The following is a 24624-nucleotide window of genomic DNA, read 5'->3' as shown; positions in this document are numbered from 1 at the left end:
TGTGTTCGAAGTGGACTCGTCCAAATTTCGGCCACTTTCCTTCTCCCCCACCCTTTCTCCATGAGTTTCTATTCATGCCACCCTTTGCATTGACGTTCACCCTTTCATTTCAATGGATTTTCGGGAGATAATTTGTCTATATATATATATATATATACTGAAAACACCCCTTTCCTCACAGTATTATCTCTTTGTAAAATGCATTGAGTACCCTTAGTCCATTCTCAAGGAACATTCTAGTACATCAGCTTTTAAAATCCCATTGATAGGGCGTTCCAGTTGTCTTTTCCGTTCCCGCCTCTGACAAGAGCGTTCACCTCCTTCCCCGTAGGTGACAAAAGCCCACCAAAACATACCCATACCCCCTAGCTGGGCCGACTTGAGGCGGTTATGGGCATTAACCTACTCGGCCGACTTCGGGCGATCTGGGCATTATAGAGTTGATTTATTTCTGTTCATAGTGAGGAAAAAAAATTCCAGATCAAAAATCACGATAAAAGCCATTGAAAATTAAATTTATTTGTAAACAAATTTAAAAAAAAATACCATGGCACTCATTGAACCTTTTAATTTCCGAAAATGTTAATTTTGTACAAAAATTTGAATAAAAATTAATTGGAAAAAAAAGTTTTAAACCCAGAGTTTCGTTAATACAACGTTAGTCAAAATGTGTTAAAAACCATTTCCCGCAGACACCATTGAGAAATCACGTTTCAGTTAACGAAGATTTCGGCTTACGAACCGTGATATCCGGAAAGAATTATCTTCGTTGGTCAATGTATCGCTGTAATTCTGGCAGTATTTGGCAACTTAGCTTTTGTTTGGTCATCTTTTTCAGCAATAATTGGCAGCGTCCCGTATTGTACCCCATTCTTATCGGAGAAAATATGGTCAGTATTGTTATACCTAGCGTGTGACGTCCGAAGCCAGCCGGTGTAAAGGCGATCTCCTCCTGTCGCCGTTCGGCCATCTTGTCAATGACGCTTTGCATGGTGGTCCTGCAGTTGTAAGTTCCCAGTGTTCATTGTGATTATCTATCCCGACATTCACTATTTTTCTCTGTAAAATCCTTGATCTGTGTGATTTGAATTGCTGATTCTCTTTTCTTTCCCCGCCGCTCTCTCTGTTGACAATGTCAATTGCTGCGTTGATGGCTGTCTCAGTGACAAAACGTCAATAATAGGAATTTCTCTTTTTTTATCAAGCTCACATGATTGTTTTTTAAAATGGGAATTTCTCAATTCCCAATCATGAAAAGAGAGAGAGAGAAATTTAAGAGAGAAGCATTTTAAAGTAAACGGAGAAGAATTTCATTGCATTACACATTGTAATAACTACACTATTTTTTTTTTTTTCAAAGCTTAAAGAGAAATAATTATTTTATTTAGTAGGGGGTAAAAACAAAACCAACATGAACTGCTCAAAATATTGGCAACCTCATTATCACGGCATTCCTTCATCCTTGAATTTTTAACGAGAGAGACCCCAGTGTCTTTTCCTTGCACGAGATATTCATAGACAATGCCTTTTTTATCTAAATTAATCAAAGCTTTGATGGAAGGGGGCTTATCGGCCAACAGCAACAAATTCTCCATAGCTCACAAATCCTCTGTTTAGAGCAGTGGTCTCCAACCTTTCTCGAGTCCCGAGCACTGCCTATATCCATCATCAAATGAAAAGCACCTCTCTTATGGCTACTTTGACGTATTAATGCCTGAGATATGCATAATTGTAATTCTTGAATGAAAATGTTTACAGAATGTTTAATTTAGATGTTGATCGAGTCCTCAGGAGCATGAAGTTGAACATGGGCATTTTGTACTCATGGTGCTCGCAAGCAACCAGTTGAAGCATGGGCTGAGTTCCCCCTCAGTGGCAAAGGTTGAGTTGAGCGATCTCATGTGTATGTCAGGGTTTAAGCTACGGTCACATTTTTCGCAAAATGCAAATGAAAATCTTAGAATGCAAAAGAAGTATATAAGCTACTTTCGCAAAAATGTGTACGGGAGGTACAATACGAGTACACACACCCAACCATCAATCATTAGCATTGTAGCATTTTGCAAAAGATTTAGCCCTTTTTTTGCTAAAGGAGTTTTTTATCTAGCGTAAACCCTGGTATATTTGTATATATCAATTGACATCATCATCGTGTCCCCAGACTTTGAAGTCTATCTCCTCCTAGGGGTTGAAGATGAGTGACCAAAAGAATTAATAAGCTTGTGAGTGACCAAAAAAAGTGGGCAACATGCCCGGCAGTCACCATAGCAGTGTGCAAGCGCATGAGTGAACAACAGAGTGACAGAGAGAGCAAAAGACCAGGCCAGTAAGTCAGGGCTGGACAAATTCCAGGGCGTTATGATGACTAGAAAATTGGTATTGGCACCTAAAGTTTTCTTATTCTAGACATTCTAGAGTCTCGTTTGTGTTACTTAACATTTTGCCATCTGAGCACAGAACTGTTCTGACACCTAGCTTTTCCTACGATTTGCCAGCCTTGCGGTAAGTGACCTGGAGCAAGAATGTGAACAACTAAAAGAGTGGCCTGGAACGAGTGCAAGAATATCAATGTGTCTAAAGGCCTATTTACACAGGTTAAGTGATTAAGTAGTTAACTAAATTTTCAGTCTTCAAGTACTGTAAAACCAGTCCCAACATAAATAATCAAGTTGTGAATGATCATTTGTTAATCTAAGACCATGCCTACCGGTACATGCATGAAGTGCCTACTTGATTACAAAAATAGACTGGATCCATGTTAGTAATTGTTCACAGAAACTTTTAGGTCCCAATAACCAGTTTTATAGATGCTATGGCGCCCAGGATATGTCGAGCCCTGATGTATATTGTAGTTAACGAGTCTATACATGCAGCAATTCTTATAATAGTGATTCTAACCTTTGCTAAAAACATTTCTTTTTTCTTCTTTTTTTGTGTTTCAGAAAATATGTGAATGATGGACGAAGTAACATATATATTACCAAAGAAACATGACACCATTGATGATGAAACGTCCGATGTTAAAAATGCTGAATCGTTGCTGCTCGAGGTATGCATCATGTTTATATTTTCTTCTTTAGATGTTTTACAGATTTTGTTTTAGATCATACATGCTAAACCTGTGGCCTTCAGAGTCTTGTGATGTGACCTGCAAGCTCAAACCTAATTTTGCAAAAAGGAACAAATCTGTACATTTATGGATCACTTAAGGGGCATACATTTACATATCGCTCAAATAACCCATGGCATACTTACATATAACTTAGCCTAAATGACCTGCGGCACAGTTTTGGAGCACTTAAGTGGCCTGCACTACAGTTCCACATTACTTTAGTTACTTGTGACACAGTTCCAGATCAATCAAGCAGCTCGCAGTACTTTTTTACATGACTTATAAAGCCCATGACTCCTTCCCAGTTCACTTAAGTGAACCACAGCATATTTACAGATCACTTCAGTCACCCGCAACCCAGTTCCAGCACACTCAGGGCCTACAACACATTTTCAAACCAGTGCTGTGGCCTGCACTCTACACCCATACTTCAGCTAACTACCACCGTATCCCACCAATGGCACAGTGGTGGTTAGCCGAAGTTTGTTTTTTTCCTGTGGTTCCCAACTTTAAGTTACGAATGCAGGCTGATTTCCCCATTAAAAAGTCGTGCCAGAGAAAACAACAGACCTACAACTATAAATATTTAATCATTGCACTTTACTCATAGTTTGAAAAATGGAGGGCAGCGCTAAAAAATTCACGCACAACACTTTATACTCTCTCAGACTGTCATGCACACGTAACATATGAAAATAAGCTATAGCATAGGTGGCAATGCTTCCGATTTACCGGGAAGCCTTCCGATTTTTCAGTCTTATTAAAATCTTCTGGTTGGAAATCTAATTCTTCTGATTTTTTTGTATCTTCATGGAAAAATCCCTAAAAGTCTTCAAATTGAGCTTTGTTTGAATGGAAAATCTCTAAATCAGTAGTTGTCGCCAAATATGACACCAAAAGCAAGCAAAGTAGCTAATTATAGCTGAAAAAATTAGGACAGCGAAAAATGTGTCCCAGATAAACAGAACTTATATATGGTCACCCATTGAAATTTCAAAAAATGTCCAAATTTTCCCTTTTATTTGTTTGACATGTTTTCTTTGAGACGGAATATGTCATCAGGTGATAAACTACAGATTTTTCAAGTCCATGAATTGCCACCTATGTTATAGCGTTCCACATGCCAAAAGCTGAGCTGTGCATGTGCATGACCACACATGACCAAAAGAGCTTCATTGGTTAACGAGAAATTTCCCACACAGTGGAACCTCTGCAATGGACACTCCCTGTTAGCGGACACCTCCAGTTAATGAACACTGGAAATCTGAGAAACAAGGCCTCAATATATTGTGCTATACATCATCAGACACTCTCCATTATCATACAAAACTTTCTCATGGTATCTGTTATTGAGAGAGTCCACTGTATTGTATAAATGTGTAAATTTTCTTAGTTCTTTTTTATCCGTCTATTTTTCCAATATGACGTTTGCTGGGAAACATTTCCTTTCTAAGAACCTGACATTAAATGGCTTCAATATTTGCTCAAAGTGCGTCCAACTGAAAAGCGAAAAAATCATTTCCAGGACAAGACAGCATAAATGTAGGCTGACGTAAATTGTGATATTACTGTTGTTATTACATTTAGTTTTGTCTCTTCACAGGTATCAAAATCCTGTGTTTAAGGTATCAGTAGGTCTGTGCAGTATAAGAAGCAGTTTTAGGGCATTTAGGTGTCAGTCTAATTAGCCCTCACATACAGGAAATACAAATACAACGCCACAACAGGCAAAATGCCCAACGAGGTGGCTGAATACCATGACAGAAATTATTAAATGCATTTTTGTTTTCAGAAACCTGGTGAGGAATGTAGCAGCTCCTTGGAAGTCAGTTTCAGTGTGGATTGCAAACCCGAACCTACTTCCGAAGAAGAACTCACAGAAAACACAGCTACTTCAATACCAACCTCGACTGTTTCATCTCCGTTGAACATAACGAACATGGAACTGAACGATGCCGGAATTCTCTTGGAATCTGGGGATGTTATACAGAACTCTTTGGACAATCCATCTAATCCCATGCCACTTGACAGCAGCAACAGCGGTTTCACCCAGAGTCTCGCAATCGCTGACGAGTCTGATAGTTGCGATGGTAATCCTAAATTCATTGATGGGCAGGCTGTGCAACTAGAGGATGGAACTACTGCGTTCATCCATTCTCTTCCAAGAGGTAAATATGAGTTTGGTATTTTTTTGATATTTTGTGACAGGAAGTTCAATCATTTCATTTAATTATTTTGATTGCTCATTATATTTTTGCGAAACGTGTGTCAGTACCTATTCAAAATTCCAAAAGAAATAAAATATTAAAAAATTTAGTAGCGATAAGTGATAAATATTTTGTCGATTATTATCCATCATAATTAAACTTTTCAGAAGGTCTTCAACCCGTTCAGCTGGAAGATGGTACTTTGGCCTACTTGTCACAGTCAAGAGAAGAACTTTTCAACGGAGAAGCATCGGGATTAGACCTGGAACAAATTTCATCACCTCAGGTAAGTTGTAATTCATTTTTTATTATGTAATGAGATTTTTTTCCTGTGAAAAACGTGAAAAAATTTCTTTTTTTTTCATATGTATCAGTAATTTTGTTACTATGCTTTAATTTCTCATGTTACAAGTAATTTGTTTCGTTTTTAATCTTCCTCTTTTTGTAGAAAATCACTTACATGGAATAAAACTTAATACAGATGAGCCCATGTATAAAGAAATCAAATATTACAAAGTGTCTGCTATTGCGAAGTTGTTTCATCCCACTGAACTTGCAATATCAAAAAAACTTTTAAAAAATCGCTTATCAGTCTTTGTAAGTCCAGGGACTATTAAAATTCCTGTAACAATTTGGTGGACTTACAGAAGTGATTTCTCTTAAATTTTTGCCACAGTCAATGTTCAGCTGCTGCTCCCCAGAACAATCTAATAAAGAACTACTTAAAACCTCTGAACAGTGGTCAGAGTTCGGTGAGTTAGTCATTCGTAACATTAAAAGCTTGCCTCTGACATAGGTTGGCAACATCCATAGGAGTTGCAATGCAGACTTTGAAAACCACTGACTTATGGGTCATATACGACAGTGGGTCTAATATTTTATTCAAGCCTGTGTGAAGATTGTATTAAATATTTATGACACATGAACAATTATAATTAAATTTTCAAGTCTGTCCGACAACCATTAATCCATTTTTGCAAACCATAGGTTGAGAAATGCCGCTTCTAATGGATTCTGCTAATAACTTGAGTATTTATTGTGTATCGGTTATAACAAATATCAGATAGCGCAAGTGTTTTTCACATTTCCGTGTGACTGTTATATACAGGCTCGACAGTATATGAATTAACTTTCTGACAAAGCCATGAACAAGGTTATTCCAATTTAATTATAAATATAAATTCCCTGTTAAAACAATAAGCAAACCTTCCTTTTTCCGGCATGCCGATTTAGGAATGGGAAGACAGTAAAGCATTTTCTCACAGCTCAGAAATAATGTGTGCATTAGATTCAAGCAGATGCTGTATATTTTATTTGAATTTATGTTTCGATTCCTGTTATCTGACTATTTTGATATTGTATTTCAGATGCAAGGAGAAAGTACTGATGATAAAGAAACGGGTGCCAAAGCAGTACGTCTGATAAATTTTATTTTCGTCTTCATGTATCGTTATTTAGAATAAGTTTAAGTCATAAGTTTAGATCAGTTTTTGCCAAGTGGAAAAAATTGATTCTCCCTCTCCCCCCCCCCCCCCATTTATTTATATATCTAGAATCGTTTCAGAAAAAAATTAACAAAAAATTGTTTTAAACACACAAACTGTGGTTTTGTTTATTACATACCTCAGGCAATAGATTGGTCCAGCCCTGCAATAGACCATAAAATACTTCACTTTATTTAGAGGCATCTGGGAATGTTTTTATTTTATGTTTCAGATATGTATTAAATTTTTACTGTCGATCTTCACTAAGACAAGTCAACCAGAGTGCCCACATTGTCAGTCCATTGCTCATACTTTTACTTGTTCACATCATTGTCATCATTTTACGACCGCTTTTGGTCACAGTCATCTTCCCATTCATGACATTTTATGTGACCACGTTGCGATGCATCTCAAATTTTGAAGTTCATCAAAGCCATTGGTTTATATGACAAATTATATTTTTTACAATCTATGTCATTGTTTTGCATTTCATGCTACATTGTTTTTTATCATGCATACTTTTACTTTTTTGACATGAGAAGAATAAGTCTTATCTTATTTTTATATGGTCATTTGTTTTGGCGCAACTTGACCAAATTGGTCCTTGCACCGCAAAAGTCAAGACAAATTCTATCATTCAAATTTTTTTAATATCTCTAATTTATTTTAATCCCCAGCAAAAAAAAAATTCTATCAAAGTTTTTGTAACTCTAAGCAATATTAATTGTTCAGAGATATACTATGCTTCCAAAAGTCTGTGTTCTTTTTGGAGTTTAGATATTTTCTCAAATTTCTAGAGAAATACTGGGCGAGTTGCTCTAAAATTTCGGTCATATATACCCTATATTTGTACTCACCATTTCCAATGAAAACATAGTAACAAGTGTATTTAGGGGACCGACAAAAACAGTTAAATAACAAAAAAATGTTTTTGATCAACCCTGTATCAGAAAAAGCTACAAATGATTTGCAGTTTTTTAAAAAATATTGTACTAACTTTGTGAAATGATTCTGTGCATTTTTTGTGTGACAATAACACATATATTCACGAAAACACTAATGTTTTCTATAAAAATTCCAATTTTCATCGCGTGATTTTTGCTTATAGCATGCTGAGTTTTCAATCAACTTTTACAAAATTTGCGGAAAACATGGCGCTGTACAATGAGATATACTGTGTGGAAAGTATATAAAAATGTAACCAGTCATTATTCAATGAGATATTAGTATTTTTAGTAAATGTATGTGATCATTAATTGCGCATGTGCAAGAAATATAAATTTTATTTTTCATAATTTGCTTGTCAGATATATAATGCAATTCATATGAAAATTCCTGTTGAATGTCATGAAAATTCACAAAGGTATTTGCAATATTGTGAGCTATAATTTTGAAACTTGCTGAAAGTAATTGAATAATGAGGGATTTTCTACAAATTGTAGTATATGGTTATTTTCTGTTCGATTATTCCAAGAATAAGCTCACAGCATTATGCAAATGAGCGAAAACGTGTGTCTGATGCTTTGTAAGAGAAGTGTTTTAGAATAACACACTTGTATGATGTCAAAATAAACAAACTGAAGTCAATATAGTGAAATAACAGCAAATAATTGTATACCAATTTGTAGAACATCCCTTAAGTTTTGAAATTACAGCTCACAATATCATGTATATCTTACTGAATTTTCATGACATTAAACTGGAATTTTTATAGAAGTTGCACTATGTATCTGGCAATAAAATTATTAAGTATTGTGCAAAGTTATTACAATATTTTATGAAAGTTATATACAATATGTAATATAATTATATACCAAATTTGCAGTTTTTTATCCTACATGGTTGATCAGAAACTTGTTTTTTATTTAATTTTTTGTCAGTCCCCTAAATGCACTTGTGACCAAATTTTTACCGGAAATTGTCAGTAAAAACATAGGGTTCACGTGACCAAAATTTCAGAACAATTTGCCCAGTATTTTTTTTAGAACTTTGAGATGATGTCTTGAACTACAAAACAGACCAATTTTTGGAAACATAGTGCACATCAAAGTTTGACTGCATGTGTGTTGAGATTCACAAACAAAATTTCCCCATCCATGCTTATTAAAATTGCTTCTTTTTTTTATGCTTGTTATTATTTTTCCAATGTAGACTACTAAAGATGCGCCAGTTAAAGTGAACCAATCTCGAACAAATAGTAGCGGCGGTGAAAAGAATTATCCTTGTCAATACGATGGCTGCGATCGAGTATACACAACACCGCATCACTTGAAAGTAATTAATGTGGTTTTCATATCCTTTTTTTCATCTTGAAAGAAAAAAAATTATTTTTTAAGTTCTATGTTAGTTTTTTTTCTTATGACATTTACCATATTCCCCTGCATTAGCCTGCATACCTTAGAACTCGAGGGGCATCAGCTTCCCTGATGTTGGGGGTTGTGGTCCATTTCGGGCATGCTGTAACAAGTGAATGCTGGGAAAAGTGAGGTTTAATTAGGATCACAATATGTATTTAGCCAATTCAATAAGTTTTCAGGATGAAGATATTTACAAATTTTCCAGAATCTGTGACGAATTTCCAACATGCCAGAAAATACATGTATTGCACACATGCCGGCTAATGCCGTACTACTGTTATTGTTATCTAACACATACTTGAAGTTTTATCATGTACTTGGAAAAAAGTGTGTGCGTGTGTTTTTTTTAAAAATCAAATTATTTATTTCACTTGGCATAGGTGCATGAAAGATCTCATACCGGAGATAGACCATTCAAGTGTTCTGCTCCGAAGTGTGGCAAGGCATTTGCTACTGGCTATGGTCTCAAAAGTCATGTTCGTGTTCATACAGGGGAAACTCCATACAAGTGTTCTGAAGCAACTTGTTCAAAAGCGTTCAAAACTTCTGGAGATCTGCAGAAACACCTGAGAACTCATACAGGTATGGCGCTCGTGTTAAAAATGTCTTTCTTAATGAAGTAGACTTTCATCCGATTTTCAGCAGGAGCAATGTAAGGGGGGGGGGGTATAGGGGAAAAAAGAGTTCTCCATTGAGAAATAAACTTTACAAAATAGCTAAGCTTATCAATGTTAAAATAAGAGGTTTTCAAGGAGGCGAGATATCTTGTCAATGCTACTGAGAGGATTAACCCCTGAATACTAACTATGTCTCAGAAACTTAGATGTATAGGTAGTTAACATGCAGTTTTTATTTTAGTTAGTATTCTAGGATTAAGGAAATGGAGCATAGATATTGTAGCACAGGGCTGGACAAATCAAAGAAAATCTTAAGGGCCAGAAAAATTTTTTAGGAGCCAAAGATAGTTTTTTCCCAAGAAAAACAGCCCTAAATATTGTATTTTCGACTTTTCCAAGACTTAATGACCCTTTTTTCATGTTAGAAGACACGTTGATTATAAAATCAGAAAATTTTGTCATTTTTAGACTTTGATTTAGCAACCACATATAGAAAATTTTAGATGCCAATGCCAACTTTTTAGTCGCCATGGTGACCTGGTGATTAGGATTTGTCCAGCCGCATTGTAGAGGGCTGTAGATAGTTTCCAGCAAAAGGAAAAGAAATCAAAACAAAATATGATTCCTAAGTATGGGTGTTATATACAGAGGATTTAACATTAGTATTGTTTAATGATATATTACCTGTATAATGTATGTGTGATATTACTCTCTGCCCTATACTTTCTACGGTGTTAATATATTCCATCTATAATGATAAATCATGTATATTTGGTTTTCTTCTGTCCCTTGTGTATCATTATATATGAGTTTTCATTATATGTAATCAACTAACATGCTTGCGGGGTATCCCACTTGTGATGGTTTCCAAATACACTGGCTTCCTTCGTGTTAAGCACATGGTAGTAAAGTAAACAGAAATTGAAAAGCAAAGCTTAGATTAACACTGCAATTGGACGTGAAAGTAGCAAATATATTGAAAGAATTACACGGAAAAATTAAAACAGTATTTAATTTTCCTAAATTATATGATAACGTCACATTTGGGTCATTAATAAATTTATGTTCAGCCAAAAACTAACTAACAAATTTACATTAATAAAATATGTGGCCACCCTAGACCTTCACACAAACTTTACAGCAATTGCCCATGCTTTAAATGAGGTAATCAACCATCACAGATATCCATGTCACTCTTCACTATTCATACGAAGGTTTTCAACAGCTGGCTGATGCGAAGATAAATTCAGGAAAGGGAGAAAATTCAACTGCACTTGCACAGGGAATCTAACTCACGCTCTCTTACTTGCTGGGTGAACGCCCTAGATCACTAGACAAAGGCAATGATTCTCAATCTTTTCTTAGAGCTTGTGTGCACTAAATGGGACTGTTCATGGACGGTTGGACCTAACTCAGGCCAGAGCTCATAATTGCTGACACTGCCACCTGATGGCAACTTATATAAGTCGCAAGGACAATTGAATTCCCTCTTTTTCCTGAATTCATCTTCGCATCAGCCAGCTGTTAAAAACCTTTGCATTGCAGATATGCCAGAAAAGACATTTCTCCATTAGGTCAGTTTCCAACTCTCAGACTGGCTGGAGGAAGTAAATGTGAAGAGACCTGAGGGCATCCTGAAGATTTTTCGTGGGATTGAGGTCTGAGAATGCGTCGACCACTCTATACGAGAAATACTCTCCAGGTACTTATCAACTATGTTGACTAGATGGAAACAGGCATTATTATGCATAAAGAGGAAATCAGGACCAACTGCTGCAGTGTAATCTCACAATAGAGGTCTAGGACTTCATACCCTAACCGTCACAATCACCTTTAAAGATGTGCAACTTTATGCATTGAATGATGATGCATGATCCCATTGAAATTCTAGCGCATAACCATGACACTTCCAATTCTGAATAAGTGATGTGCAGTGATGTTCTTGGCCTGATTGTGTGTGTGTGTGCCTCATTCTTTCCAGGCTCTTGCATACTTATAATCTGATTCCAGGGCAAATCTGGGCTCCTCCATGAACAGGATGCTGTTCCAATCTAAGACTGTCCAATTGACATCATAATTTAAATCTTGCCCCTCCAGATTGAATACTTAGGGGAACACAAATACGCTGCAGCCATGGATGTCACAGTTGTGAAAGTCGCGCTTGCCCCAAACAGAATGTTTTGCATTGTTCTGTAGCAACCCCTCAGCTGACAGTGAATGTTCTGCAGTAAAAGTTCCCACAATAGTGTATTATAAATGTAATATGTGAAAAATTCTTCCAGATTGTTCTGTGACATATGTCACTGATTTCGGCATATTCAGCTTTGGGGGATTACTCGTCATTTCTGATTGGCTACTATAGCGATATACTGATCATCAGAGGGGGTGGTAACCCTTCAGAATGTGTGCATCTTCAACGACTATCTAATTAGCATATGTTCAGATAGTCAATTGTGATTAACTGTAACATATGATATTTGCATACTGCCATCTACATCCGCATCGATTTTCAGCCACTTAAATTCAATTACGCTTTCAAAAACTGGTAATTTGCATTTCGAAACTTTTGGAAGCCAGTGTATTAACTCCCGGAATTATACCATTCCAATATGAACAAACTCAACTACATTTCACGTGTTTTATTCTATGGTTCATCATTTTAAAAATATTAATAATGCCATCAGTAAATGGATTTTCTCTATTACAATGCATGATGTATTGTTTCATACCACCTTCCTATGCATACATATATGATTATGTCCCGTAACAGGTGAAAGACCATTCAAGTGTCCATATCCGAATTGTGACCGTGCTTTCACTACCTCTAATATTAGGAAAGTTCACATACGGACCCATACTGGTGAGAAACCTTATATCTGTGACTCGTGTGGTCGAGCTTTTGCTAGCGCAACAAATTTCAAGAATCACATTAGGATACATACGGGTAAATATGATTGTGTCTCATTCAGTTTCTTTGTATTGTATTTCCTTTATTTTTATATTTTTTAGTAGTTTTTGAAAATGTATTTATCCATTGACATGAAACTTGGTCTTTGTTTCTCCAAGAAACACCATCACATAACTGAAACTGATCAATATTTCAGTTGATGAAAATTCACAGCCACAAAATTCACCAATAAGGGAATTCACAGTCGGAAAAATCACTGCTAAGAAAATTCATTGACAACAATTGATCACCATTGAGTGAGTGAACATATAAGCGAGTGAGTGACTCTCAAACCATATAAGTGACCAAGTAACCTTATGAGTGGCAGAGTGAGTGAGTGAACAATTCAGTGAGTGATTGGGTGAGTGACAGAGTGAGTAACTGTATTAGTGATCAAGTGAGGGGGTGAGTTACCAACTGAGAGTGAGGGGGTGAGTTACCAACTGAGAGTGACTGAGTGAGTGGGTAAGTGAGCAGTTGAGTGACCATATGAACAAACTGGTGAATAAGTGAGTGAGAAAGCAAGTGACCTTATGAATGACAGAGAGTGGGTAATTAAATGAGTGACTGTGTGAGTGATGATTAAGTGAGTGATCGAGTAAGTGAGTAACCATATGAGTGATTGAACAAGGGAGTAACTATATGAGTGATTGAGTGAGTTAGTAACAGTATGAGTGACAGAGTGAGTAATAGTATGAGTGGCTGAGTAATGATATGATTAACAGAGTGACAGTATGAATGAATGAGTGAAGTGGGTAAATTATCAAGTAAGTGAGCGACCAAAAAAGTTACTCGCTCACTAATTTCCTGAATCACTTGATCACTCAAATGCTCATCCAGTCACTGACTATGTCACTTTGTCAACATGGGCAGAGATGTGGGGGGCATTGCTTCCCCCCCCCCCCAGCATCGAAGGTGAAGTCTATTGATTTAATGTATATGCGTATATATGAATTGACATCATCAATTCACACATCATCACGCCCCCCTCCCAGAGTTTCACGTCTGTCAATGAATTGTCATGTCTGTGAATTACATGGCTATGCATTTTCCCAGCAGTAATTTTTGTTTCTGTGAACCGTTGGTGATAAATTTTCTGCAAATACAATTTTGGATCATTAATAATTAACGATGTCCATTAAAATTGTTATCGATTACAGGTGAGAAACCATACCAGTGCAATTTTCAGGGCTGCAACAAGAAATTTACGGAATATTCAAGTCTTTACAAGCACCACATAGTCCACACCAGAGACAAACCTTACGTGTGCACGACGTGCGGGAAAAATTATCGTCAGACTTCGACGCTAGCCATGCACGAGAGGACTGCTCACAAAAATTCACCTGTCAAAAAGAGTGTCGCAACCAGCGTGGATGACGACAACATTTGTAAGCAGTTATTTCCTTTTTGAGAATCATCATTCTGTAGTATCAAAACTTATTTAAGGCATTTTTAATCAACAGAGTCACAGGGAGTATGGAAGATTTGTGAATAAACCAAACCATACATTTCAGCAGGGTTTGATAAATCTCAGGCAACAGGTTGCAACTGAATCGTTGTTATCAGTGCCTAAAATTTTCAATATATGATTGCTAGCTTGGGTTAAAGAAATGTTTGGCTCCTAAAATATTCAGTTGTCACCTAGAGATTCCCCTCCCCCTCGATTTGTTAAGCCCTGGTATTTTAAGGCAGGTTCACACTACTCGCATGACTTGTTGAGCTTGCGAGTATGTTATGGCAAACAACACATTAGGCTAATCGATGGTTTCTTAAGTGTGTCTACTTACACATGCTATATGTTGTCTCCTTGAATGGTTTGCTGAAATTTTCATCGATGTGTATGGCTGTCATTGAAACACTGTGGGCTCTTGATGATCTGGCCATACACTAATTCGACCCGTTCAGCAATCCGTTATTTTTCAAGCATAGAAGAGGAAAATGTGCCATTGCATGTCTGTGCATAGAAGTTTATATTATTCAAATGGGCTTTCTATATTAACTTCCAGTAATCCTGCGATTTTGGTAATCCGGTGCACCCAGATCTGATATGTGTCATTAGTGAAAATCTACTGCATTTCACTGCAAGCAAAGCAACGTGCAGTAGACCAGTTTTTCTCTCAAGGGGCCATATGACACCACCCCCCCCCCCCACCACCCTACAGTCCTGGGATGTTCTAAGGTAGTGGTTCTCAACCTTCTTGACTCGTGGTGCCCTTTCTAGAAATAATTTCTATAGCGACGCTCCATAAGCCCATTTTTTATTTATTCATCAAAGTGACTGATTTAATTTTATTATAAAAAAAAAATTCCCTTGAGTGGCTGCGGAGCACAGGTTGAGAACCGCTGTTCTAAGGGGACCACAAGTGAAAATTAGATGAAGGGGGGCTCCCATAGAGAACTGTGAAGAAATAAAGCTTCCAAGTCAAATATGGTGGGCAAAAATGTGACTACTTTCAAAATCTAGCAGAGCTGTTCATGGTACCAGGGCAAATTTAACCTATGTGATGTTCATAGCCTGGGGCTTCATGACTATAGGGCCTACATGGTGAGATCTGGTGCTATGGTTTTTGAATGTAAGTATGTAAGCTGTTACCCAGCTAAGTATGGGATCCCAGAACATCACTGCTTGAGACCCATGATGTTCAGACTTCCACTCATAGAACTCCACATGAAGGAAGCTCACTGAACTCTAGCTCGAGATAGGACAGATCCAGGGTGAGGACCCATCAGGTTTGGATTGATTTTTTGCATAGGTTTGTTGAATCTTTCCCTATTTTACAAAGGCTTATTTCCCCATATAATTTGCCTATTGGGTTAGATGAAAAGTGGATCCGTGCTTGGCCACTAGGGGCTTTTTTTCAGTAATTTACAAAACAAAAGCGTGTAAATCAAATCGCCCCATATATTTCTTAATTCTATGAGCCACTTTTTTTTTAGCATGAAACCATGCAGAATTTGAATCTTTGTTAGCCCTTTTTTGTTTATAAAACACGTTTGCTTGTTTAAATCAACCAGAGTAGATCATTTAGAGCAGCGGTTGTCAACCTTTTTTGACCCATGGAGCCCTTTTCTGTATACAATTTCTATAGCTGAGCCTATTTTGATTATTCAAAAATATTAATAATTGGTTTTTTTTATTTTCCTCGAGTGGCCGCGGAGCCCCTGGGAGTTCACATGGAGCACCGGTTGAGAACCACTGATTTAGAGCATAGTTTCCCAACCCTTTTTTGTCCCATCGCCCCTTTCTTCAGAAATTTTTTTCTCCCAATGCAATCTAACCCATAGGATCCTATGTTATACTCATAGCTTCTACCGCTCCCCGCCCCTGGAACATTCCATCGCCCCCAGGGGCCCCCCAGTTACCGCCCACGTTGGGAATCACTGATTTAGAGCCAGCTTTGTATGCTCACACACACACAATGTAGTGGATTGCAGAGTGTTAGCAATAGGTTTTTTTTTTTTTTTGAAAGAGAAAATTAGAATGATAAAATAAAATTTTATCATTGTAAGGGAAATTGTGAATACTAAATCTACGAATGCGAAAGCCCATGAATACCAAGAGTAATTGTGTTTGCTGAATCTTCACTTACTGACTTATATCTTCTTCACAAAATACCAATTTGATTTGGATTGTGTGCATGCTGTAATTATTCACATATTCATATAGATCTTGCTAAAGTGATTTTCTCAATAAATTTGACATACTAAGAATAGAATTTTCTAGATGTTATGCTGAAACAAATCTTTGGAAATAAGAGTTATTTTCTCCTCCAGGAATCGAACCTTGTATACTGGGCATATGTGCTAATCAATGCACTAGAGCATAGTTTCCCAACCTTTTTTGTCCCATCGCCCCCTTCTTCAGAAAAAATTTTCTCCCATCGCCCCCCAACACAATCTAACCTATAGGATCCTATGTTATACCCGTAGCTTCTACCGCCCCCCCCCCCCTGGATCATTCCATCGCCCCCCAGGGGGCATTAACGCCCACGTTGGGAATCACTGCACTAAGGAGACACATCATTTCCTTATAACATGCATTATTAGCAGGAAGCGCTGAGTGAAGACATTGCTTAACTACAGCGATTTCCACCCCAAATGATGATGAGCTGGGCTGAATTTCCGGAGGACACAAATCACTTTTTTCCAAAGATTCGTTTCAGCATAACATCCAGAAAATCATATTTGTCAGCATATTTCAGGTCGAAAAACATCATCTCTTAAATTCAACATTAGTTTGTATATATTTTGGTTTAGGTATAGATGTAAAAATTGAACAAGGTGACAGTGGGAACAGGATAGCCTGTCTACAGTTGTTACCCGATGACTTATCTTCTTCGAACCAGGCTGCTGTGATAGATACAAGCAATTCTTCAGCACAGGTGAGTTAGTTTTGATTGCACACCAGTGAAACCCCCCCCCCCATGTACATTAAGCCAATGTTATTATACATTTTTTAGACTAAATCACTTTCACCTTACTCTGTTTCATATCCCAATCTTGGCATGTTTCTAGAAAAATGACAGTCATTTCTACACCAAATGAAATTCTTATACAGTCAAACCTCTCTAACTCGAAACTGGCGGGACAGAAAAAAATTTCAAGATAGAGTTTGTGCATAAGAAAATAAAAAAAAATTTTGATTGACAAAAATTAAAATATTAAATTTTACTACATACAGTCTGCATTCATTTTTACGAACCTGTATGGAGTTGATATTTAGTGCATAAAATCAAAAGTCTGTAAGGGGGAGAGCATGAAAAAAAATGAGTTGGTCATTCACCTTTATTGATGATTTCCGTAAAAATCTTTTATTTTGTTTTCTTCATCGTAACATTGTTGGTGAATATAAGATTCTATAGAATTGATGTAGGGTAACAGTCCAAGTGAATTCCACTTCTCTGAAATATTTTCAGGATGGTGGAACGCTGCTGGAACCCCTTGCCGTAGAAACAATTTTTTGCTGAACTTTGATTAGAGGACTCTCTTTAGTTTTTTGAATCCTAAACTCTTCGGTAATTTCTGTCTTTGTAAGGGTTCTCACCTTAATTTCTTTCAAAATGGTTTTTCTTTTCATCCACTGCCAACCAAAATCTTTTCCCTTTTGATGACGTTGCGAAGAGGAAAGTAGATGAACAGCTGGCTAATGTTGGCTGAAATAGAGTTTGATTGGTTCTCTACTTAGAAATAGCCTATCAACAACCTAATGCAGGGCTCTTCAACCTTTCTCGAATCGTAAGCACTGCTCATGCCCATCATCAAACAGAGTCTCCTTATGGCGATTTTGGCATGTGTATGCTTAAAATCTGCTTAATTGCAATTGTACATTCAGCGTGGTATGAGTAAGCTGATACAGGCTCTTCAAACGAAAGGGAGGAAAGGGGTGGCGATAGTGTCCACCCTGGACCTCTCGCCTATACCACTACAGTTTTGAACGAACAAGCAGCCCCCCTCCCCCGCTGACAAGATTTATCTCATCAATGCATAACCAAGGTATATTAACCTTCCATTGGGTGCAATGTCTTGATTGCTTGAACACGCATTCAAAACACATAATAAACACCCAATTAAGTTCATGTATACAAGTTATGTATAAAGTAGTTAAGTTCATGTATACAAGTTATGTATAAAGTAGTTAAGTTCATGTATACAAGTTATGTATAAAGTAGTTAAGTTCATGTATACAAGTTATGTATAAAGTAGTTAAGTTCATGTATACGAAGTGATTAACATCATTATTAGAGTTGTCGATAGAGAAAAAAATACAAAAGCTTCTGCAAAAACTCATGTATTTGACATAAAACCAGCCAAACAAATTTTTATGCTGCGAGAGGAGGTGAAAAAATGGCCGCTGTGCGCCTGTCAGGTCAAATGTGCTAGACGGAAGGAAATTAGCAGGAACCTCAAGAAAATCGTTCCTGTCGCCTGTTGGTAAGTGATAGAAATATACACATGTGCATGAGCCTCACAGACCCAACCCATGAACTAGAGGGTTAAAGTACTTAAATTTCAAAATGTTCCGTAATCAGGCGCAAAATGAGCCTAACAGATCATTTTGGTCAAAACACATTCTGCAAGGTTTTGAGTGAACTGTGGTTGTTATGAACTCAAACCTGACAAGATTGAGAGACAGCTAATCAATAGTGCTATTGCCGTCTAGGAAGAGAAAATGTGAAGGCTGAGTCTATTAGATGAGTTGTTAATACAATTCTTCATGGGAGTCAACTGTCAATTATTGTTATAGCCGAGTTAGACTGTACAATGAGTGTATATTTTTGCCTTATATGTAATGTGATGACTATATATACCTGTAAAATAATTAAATATTATTTATAGGATATTACATGGGGAAAAACAATTGATTTTTTTTTTGTAGGAAAATGCTGGAACTTGTACGGTGCCAAAGAAACTCCCTGCAATAATTTCTGTTCAAGCGTGTTCGAGTCAACTTCTTCAGGAGGTAATTAACTTTTTTTTTTTATTTACCTTCCAAGACTTTACCTACCTTTACCAAGACAACTTGGTTATATATATATTTGTTAGAATCCATGACATTATTTAAAAAAAAATTATAACTCTCCGTTTCTGGAGATAGGGTTTGCGGTAGACTCAAGATGTGACGGGAGGGATGAATTATGCAAGTTCACCTCATAGTCTTGTACTTTATGAGGAAATATAATTTCCCATATTATTTATAACTCTTGGGAGGAGTGGCCATTCCCTTCCCCCCCCCCCTTATCTACACCTGAGTAAAGAGAGACATTTTCAGCTGCAAATGGAGCGGAGGCAGGCATCTTTAGTTGCGAATGGAGGAGAGGCATATACTCGGCTGTGAATGGGGCGGAGGCAGATATCTTCAGATTCAAATGGAGTGAAAGCAGACATCTTCAGCTATGGATGAAATAGAGGTAGAGGCATCTTCAGTTGCAAAGGAACAGAACCAGACAAAACTTTTCAAATTTGAACGGAGGGAAGGCAGACATCTTCAGCTGTGAATGGAGTGAAATCTTTGTACAACTTAAGTATATTCATTGTGCCTGACCTCACACATGGTTTTTCGAATCGCATATCAATGCACGTACAGGACTAGAAGTCATTTAAATCCCATTATAGGGGGCCCCCCCCCCAAGTATTATTATTATCTTTTCTTTTTTTTCCTCCTTGTATTTCAGAATTTTCTCTGGCACAACCACACCCTTCGAGGCAATTAGCTAAAAGTAAGCAACAGAGCCTGGTCATGCTCGGTCCATCTGTTCTGTTCTGTGAATGGAGCAGAGGCACATATCCTCAGCTGTGAATGAAGCCGAGGCAGATATCTTCAGCTGCAAATAGAGCAGAGGCAGGCAGATCCAGGGTAATTAGTCAGAGAAGTGACTTATTGTGCAGGTGAATCGGATCATCCCGTATTTTACAATGACTAATTTTCCCATATTATTCGGCTCTTAACCAGTCAACTGTCCAATTAATTTCTCAGAGCGTTACCCGCAGTGCCCACTTTTTTTTGAAGATGGGCGCGCTTTTTCCCTTTTCTTGGAAGTTTGAAATATTAAAATATATTTTTTATAGCATGTTTTTTTTATAGCTGGAATGTGTCGAGACATAATATGACACCCCAAAAGTGGGAAGGGGCGGTCATAATGTCCTGTGACTAAATGAAATGCTGTTGATGGATTTATGTGGAACCATAGGAGTTGAACCTTTGCTAAAAGATATATCAGTAATAAAACAGATGCTTCGCAAGGGAGTTGGAAATTGAAACAAAAACGATGGGGATGCAGCTTTGCAAAGCATGACAAAGATAATAGTAACAATAATCTCAGACCTTGAAATATAATTGTCAACTCCATCTAGTGATGAGATAATAGAGTAGAAAGATGGCTGCACAGAGATGGCAGCACATGTATGACAAATTATTTCGTCATATCTGTGAAAAAGACCGAAAAGTCTGTGTGTCGGCAAATGCCGTCGTAGGCAACACCATTACGTATATCAGCGACGGCAAATGCCGTCTTAACCACTTGACTGGTGAAAAAAACCGAAGAAAGTCTGCGCGTCGGCAAATGCCGTCGTAGCCACCAACATTACGTATGGCCGCGACGGCAAACGCCGTCTTAACCACTTGACTGGTTAAGGGAGGTGATTGCCCTCTCCCCCTTTGGATATGCACTTGGCTGTTAGACTGTGTTGCCCTTTTATCACTTGACACAATTTTTTTACACATGCACAAAACTTATTGATATTGAACATTTTCTGGTCATAATCTCTCGTTTACCTGTATGCCCTTGAATTTATTATACACTACTGGCCATTGAAATCACTACACTGAGAAGGGCAAAATAGAACAAAGCCTAAGTTTATTAATATAAGTAAGACCTCGGTATGGTATAAGGCAGCATTTCTCAATGATGATGGCAATAGGTGGTCTGCAGGCAGACTTGATAAAATTATTCACTCGTTGTAATTGATATTAGTAATACCCATATGGGTTCAAATAAAATAACACCTTCATATTTAGGTTCACCAAATATCAAGGAGAACGCAGGAAATTGTGATCTTAAATACGGGATATCATAAAATTTTGCTAAAAATTGCAATTTATTGCATTAATTGCAATTTGCCAATTGCTGAAGGGTGTAGAAATAAAGGGCTGCTACAAATTGCTGCTTAAATAACAATCTGTAAAATACAAGGCATAGCCAATTGTCATTGAAAAACAATTGCCAAAAAGTAAACACAATAACCGATCATAATTAAAATTGCGGGGAAAAAATGTTAAACCTGGTAAATATCTGAGATGAATATTTATAATTTTTTTCATAATTACCATAATATAATTTATATTATGAAAATGCTGTGTATTACGACTTTAGTAATTGTTACAAATTCAAATAAGCAATGTTGGAAAAAAATGGGGCATGCATTTAAAAAATTGGATCAACGATAATTACTGGAACGTCCTGTAACACAGAATGATCCATCGAATTGTTCCAGATGTTTTACTGGTCCATGTTTTTAGAAAGGTTCAGAAACACCGATATAACGCCATAACTTCTAACAGTGTCTGGTCTATAATGTCCCTTTTTTATTGGTCTCTGCCAGAATATTTAGTAAATTGAGATTACTTAGTAGTAGGTCAACCCGCTTATATATGAAGTTATTTTTATTCAGTCTTCTTGGTAGTGACATTTTACCAAGGTATGATCGTTCCCTATACGAGGATTATTGTTATCATAATTGAGAGATTTTTATGATTTTTTAAGTATTAATTTCATCGAACGAATACATACTCGTAATTGGCATAGGTACAGTCTTCTTGCACTCACAGGTTTGCCTACCACATTCCCCAATGGAAAAATCATCAGATACCCACAGGCCCGTCATTTGGGGGAATCAGGAGGGCAATGCTCCCCCCCCCCCCCCGCTTTTGAAAATACACTAAAAAAAGGTATATATATATATATATATATACATACATTGAGTACATGTGCTTTGCCCTCCCCTCCTGGAAAAAGTTAAAATGATGGCCCTGGATACCTATTACTTGGCGATTTAACACTTGTTAAATTTTTTTTAACAAGTTTTTTGCCCAGCTAAGATACATGAAAGTGATAGGCTTTCTGGATATTATACCAAGATGAACAGGAAAAAAGTTTCTCCTAACCGGGAATCGAACCCAAGACCTCTTGCATAGTGCACTTGCTCGGTATGCAAGAGATCCTGGGTTATATTCCTGGTGGAGAGAAATGACACTTTTTTTCCTGTTCACCTCAGCATAATATCCAGAAAACCTATTGACTTCATTAACACCTGTTGTTATTTAGCAACTTTGGTGATTGAGCACTTTTTATTGGTGATTTAACGCTCGTTATTTGGAGGAGGTAACTCTTTCATTAAAAAAAAAGCAAGCATTGCATGGAGATTTGGCACAATGGCGATTGACAACAGATACCCCGGTTGTTTCTGCTGCTGGCTGTATTGACTTTTTTTTTTAAATAGAAACAAACTCACATTCATGCTTTAAAGTCAGAAGGGAACCAGAGAAAACTATCTTCAGCCATCCACCTCTGCATGACAGCAGGTATGTCTGGCTTTCCTGATGTTAAGCCCAATAAGGATCCACGATTTTCAGCTATTGAGCCAATCTCCCCGATAGAAAGTCTCGCCACAGAGAACAACAGGCCTACAATGGTACAAATATTCATTCATAGATGGCAGCGCTGCAAATTCAAAAACATGATTCTAGATATGCACTCAGTCTGTTAGATACCCCCAAAACATGTCAAAATCTATAATGTACATTGCAAAACAATTAGTGCTACTGCATAATAATGTAGAAGAATTTTTTTTTAAAAAGTGCAGAAAGCACTGTTAATGGGATTTTTACGGCAGAACATTTCCAATCAGCTGAGAGCTCGTTGCAGAACAATGCGAAACATTCAGCTTTGGGGTAGGTACATACACATACATACTTCTGGCACCTCAATCTGTAGTAAATTGCCATTATCGATTGACTAGAGTTATGTTAGGTTTGAATAAAATTGATTAAAAAAAAAGAAATATCCATATTCTCGGGTTAAACTGCTGTCTCTCGATATAACGGTAATTCTTCTACAATAATATTTTTTCTTGATCCAGAGTATCATTATATTGAGGTTTCACTGTACATTCTCATAACTGTTATCGTATAATAAATTTTTGAGCTTAAATTTATCAACACCTATGTATTCATACATGCCATCGTTACAGTCTTTTATAATGCTTATTTCATTGCAGCACACGCCAGTTTATGCGATCCAGCTGCATACTGATGGCAACTCAGAGGCATCTCAACAAATAATCCTAATTGCTGACCCTGGGCAGTTGACGTCCTTACAACCGCTGACTCAAGTGCAGTTACAGAATATCGTCGCACAAGCACCAGAGAATGCTAACAAAACAGACTGAAATGTAACTTATCGTAATTATTTAATTATCGAAAAAACTTTATTGCAAAGCTTCGTGAGTCTTTCGAAAACTTTTTCATATATATAAATGACTATATATCTCTGTATTATTATAATTACTATTTGTATTTGTTTTTTTTTTCTGTGCGTGTGGAAATATTTTCTATGTCGAGAACTAGTCGTTGAATTATTAGATCAAAGTCGATTTTCAACCAATTAAAATATGCTCTTGTTTTCTTGTTGTTGTAATTTTTTTGTTCTTTTTACTTGTTTCTGTAGTGATCATATCCATCCCGTAAATAATGTATTCCCATAAACAAACTGAGATACAGTAGACTCTTGGTAACTCGACACCCCGGAAGTATAGACAAACATGTCGACTAAGCAGATGTCGAATTTGCAGGGTTTCACTCAAAATTTTTGTCTGATCGTTTTTGTGTACGTATACACATTCAAACAATTCCATTAAATCAAATGCTAATTCTCATTAATTTTAATTCTGGGTTGTTTCATAATAGAATTTTTAAAAAAAATTTACCTCGTGAAAAATAATGAAGTATATTTGTTTTTCTTTTTCGGTGAGAAAAAAATTCTACACTATTCAGTTTATCCCACGATTGTTCGGCTTTTTCCTGAAACCGACATATTACATCTAGAGCTGTTAATGCATCATGACGAAATGGTGGGGGCATCAAAATAATGTTTGCCCTGAATGGCAAAAATCCTAGTTACGTCCCTGTTCAGAGAAATATTGTTTTCCAAAGACTCTGAACAAAAGCCAGCATGACTGGAAGCAGTTCCGAATCATGCACTTGTGACTGACTTCCATGCCGAATCAATCATTTCAACAGCATCAAAACAGAAATCTTTGCGTCCATTCCAACCTCCACAAATTTTTTTGCTAAAAAGTAATTTTCTGTAAAAAGTTTTCATATTTAGGATAATTCCTTGATCCAG

General features: G+C 37.0%; 1 protein-coding gene across 5 annotated transcripts; it reads left to right on the top strand.

Annotated features, from left to right (window-relative positions):
- Nucleotides 1–959: 959 nt before the first annotated feature.
- On the top strand, nt 960–23903 carry LOC149081409 (uncharacterized). Of its 5 annotated transcripts, none has more exons than XM_089238231.1 (12): nt 960–1006; nt 2943–3049; nt 4905–5280; nt 5487–5605; nt 6687–6731; nt 8955–9077; nt 9541–9742; nt 12548–12721; nt 13885–14112; nt 16982–17106; nt 19101–19184; nt 23498–23903. In XM_089238231.1, the coding sequence occupies exons 2-12, from the start codon at nt 2954–2956 to the stop codon at nt 23666–23668; spliced, it is 1743 nt and encodes a 580-aa protein (XP_089094357.1). In that variant the 5' UTR covers nt 960–1006; nt 2943–2953; the 3' UTR covers nt 23669–23903. The 5 variants fall into 5 exon arrangements, with proteins under 5 accessions (XP_089094357.1, XP_089094360.1, XP_089094361.1 ...); XM_089238234.1 differs by having other exon boundaries at nt 965–1293; XM_089238235.1 differs by having other exon boundaries at nt 989–2594.
- The last annotated feature ends 721 nt before the right edge of the window (nt 23904–24624 follow it).

Source organism: Pholcus phalangioides, unplaced genomic scaffold (assembly GCF_987345545.1).
Source record: "Pholcus phalangioides strain wild (caught in Gottingen) unplaced genomic scaffold, Ppha-v1.0 ptg000010l_1, whole genome shotgun sequence".
NCBI lineage: Eukaryota > Metazoa > Arthropoda > Arachnida > Araneae > Pholcidae > Pholcus > Pholcus phalangioides.
This window is presented reverse-complemented; position numbering and strand designations above follow the sequence as displayed.